At 70.7% G+C, this 1,115-nt stretch overlaps 1 protein-coding gene across 1 annotated transcript in view; it reads left to right on the forward strand.

The window, feature by feature from the left end:
- Positions 1–8: 8 nt before the first annotated feature.
- The window catches only part of H696_01472 (hypothetical protein), a gene marked incomplete at both ends in the record, with an annotated part of 6,157 nt that continues 5,050 nt past the window's right edge, over positions 9–1,115 (forward strand). Inside the window, 2 exons of the mRNA XM_009495367.1 lie at positions 9–378; positions 560–1,053. Coding sequence (XP_009493642.1) covers positions 9–378; positions 560–1,053 — 864 coding nt within the window. The remainder of the gene's footprint in view (positions 379–559; positions 1,054–1,115) is intronic.

Below are 1,115 nucleotides of genomic sequence, written 5' to 3' on the forward strand. Positions count from 1 at the left end.
TGCAGGCCATGGGCCAAAAGGACATGGTCCGGCACTTGGCCCGGTCCATGGAGGCGGTGATGCGCTTTGTGCCGAGCGACGGCGCTCCGACGGCCACCTACCTGGGCCCGGCGCCTGCCGCGGGCTCCGTCTCGCCGGCGGCGGTCACCGTCCCGCCGAGCTTGAAGTACCTGTCTTTCGCCATCGGGCCGGAACTGCTGCCTGGAGCCGGGGCCGATCCGCTGGCCGGCGCGCACCTTACCAAGGCCTTGTACGGGAAGCTGGTGAGGGAGGCGGCCGCCGGGGCTCCCTGGGCGGCCCTGACCCTGGAGCTGCAGTCACAGCCGGCCGCCCCCGATGGCCGGGGCGTGTTCATCCGGCTGGACCCCTGCCGTCCAAGTGCGTGTCTTTCGCGGGTTTCGGCGAGCCTCCGATGGGCCGCATTGCCGGCTGTTTGATGGCCTGGCCTGGCCTGGCCTGGCCTCGCCGGACGCTTGAAGCCGTGCATACGCTGGCATGCGCGACCACATGCCCGCCCCCCCCCCCCTTTTCTTTTGGACACTTGCTAACCTTCTCCCAGCCCACCCGCATGCCCTGGCCGAGCTGTCGAAGGCCGTGGCTCGAATTACGCCTCTTCTACTGGTGGCATACAGCAGCGGGTCGCAGGGAGGCGCCTCTGGGGCTGTTGATAGCACGGCATCGCCGGCCGGGGCCGGATCGGCCCCGGCCGGCGCGACGGCCGCCAGCACGGGCCCCATCGAGGGGGCACCGGCGGCCGGGGCGCGCTTCGATGCCAAGGGCTGCTTCCTGCGCGCCTGCCGCGAGCACACCTGCTTGGATGTCTTCACCCCGGGCGACCAGCACCGCATGAACCCCCTGTACCTGGGCGCGGTGCGGTACATCCCGCCGATCCTCGGTGATCAGAGCTCCCCCTCGGTGGCGGCTCTGGCCAAGGAAATCGACGCCCTGAATGCCCAGCTGTTCGAGCGCATGTCAACGGCCGACGCCTCGCGCAGCTTCCTCCTCAGCCGGCTCCCCTCGGCCGATGGCCAGGTGTTCATCACCTGTGGCCCGGTGCGTGTGCATGCGCCCTTACGCATGCGTGTGAGGCGCCTGCCTTGCCCCCCCCCCCCCCC

Source organism: Fonticula alba (genome assembly GCF_000388065.1).
Source record: "Fonticula alba strain ATCC 38817 unplaced genomic scaffold supercont2.2, whole genome shotgun sequence".
Taxonomy (NCBI): domain Eukaryota; order Rotosphaerida; family Fonticulaceae; genus Fonticula; species Fonticula alba.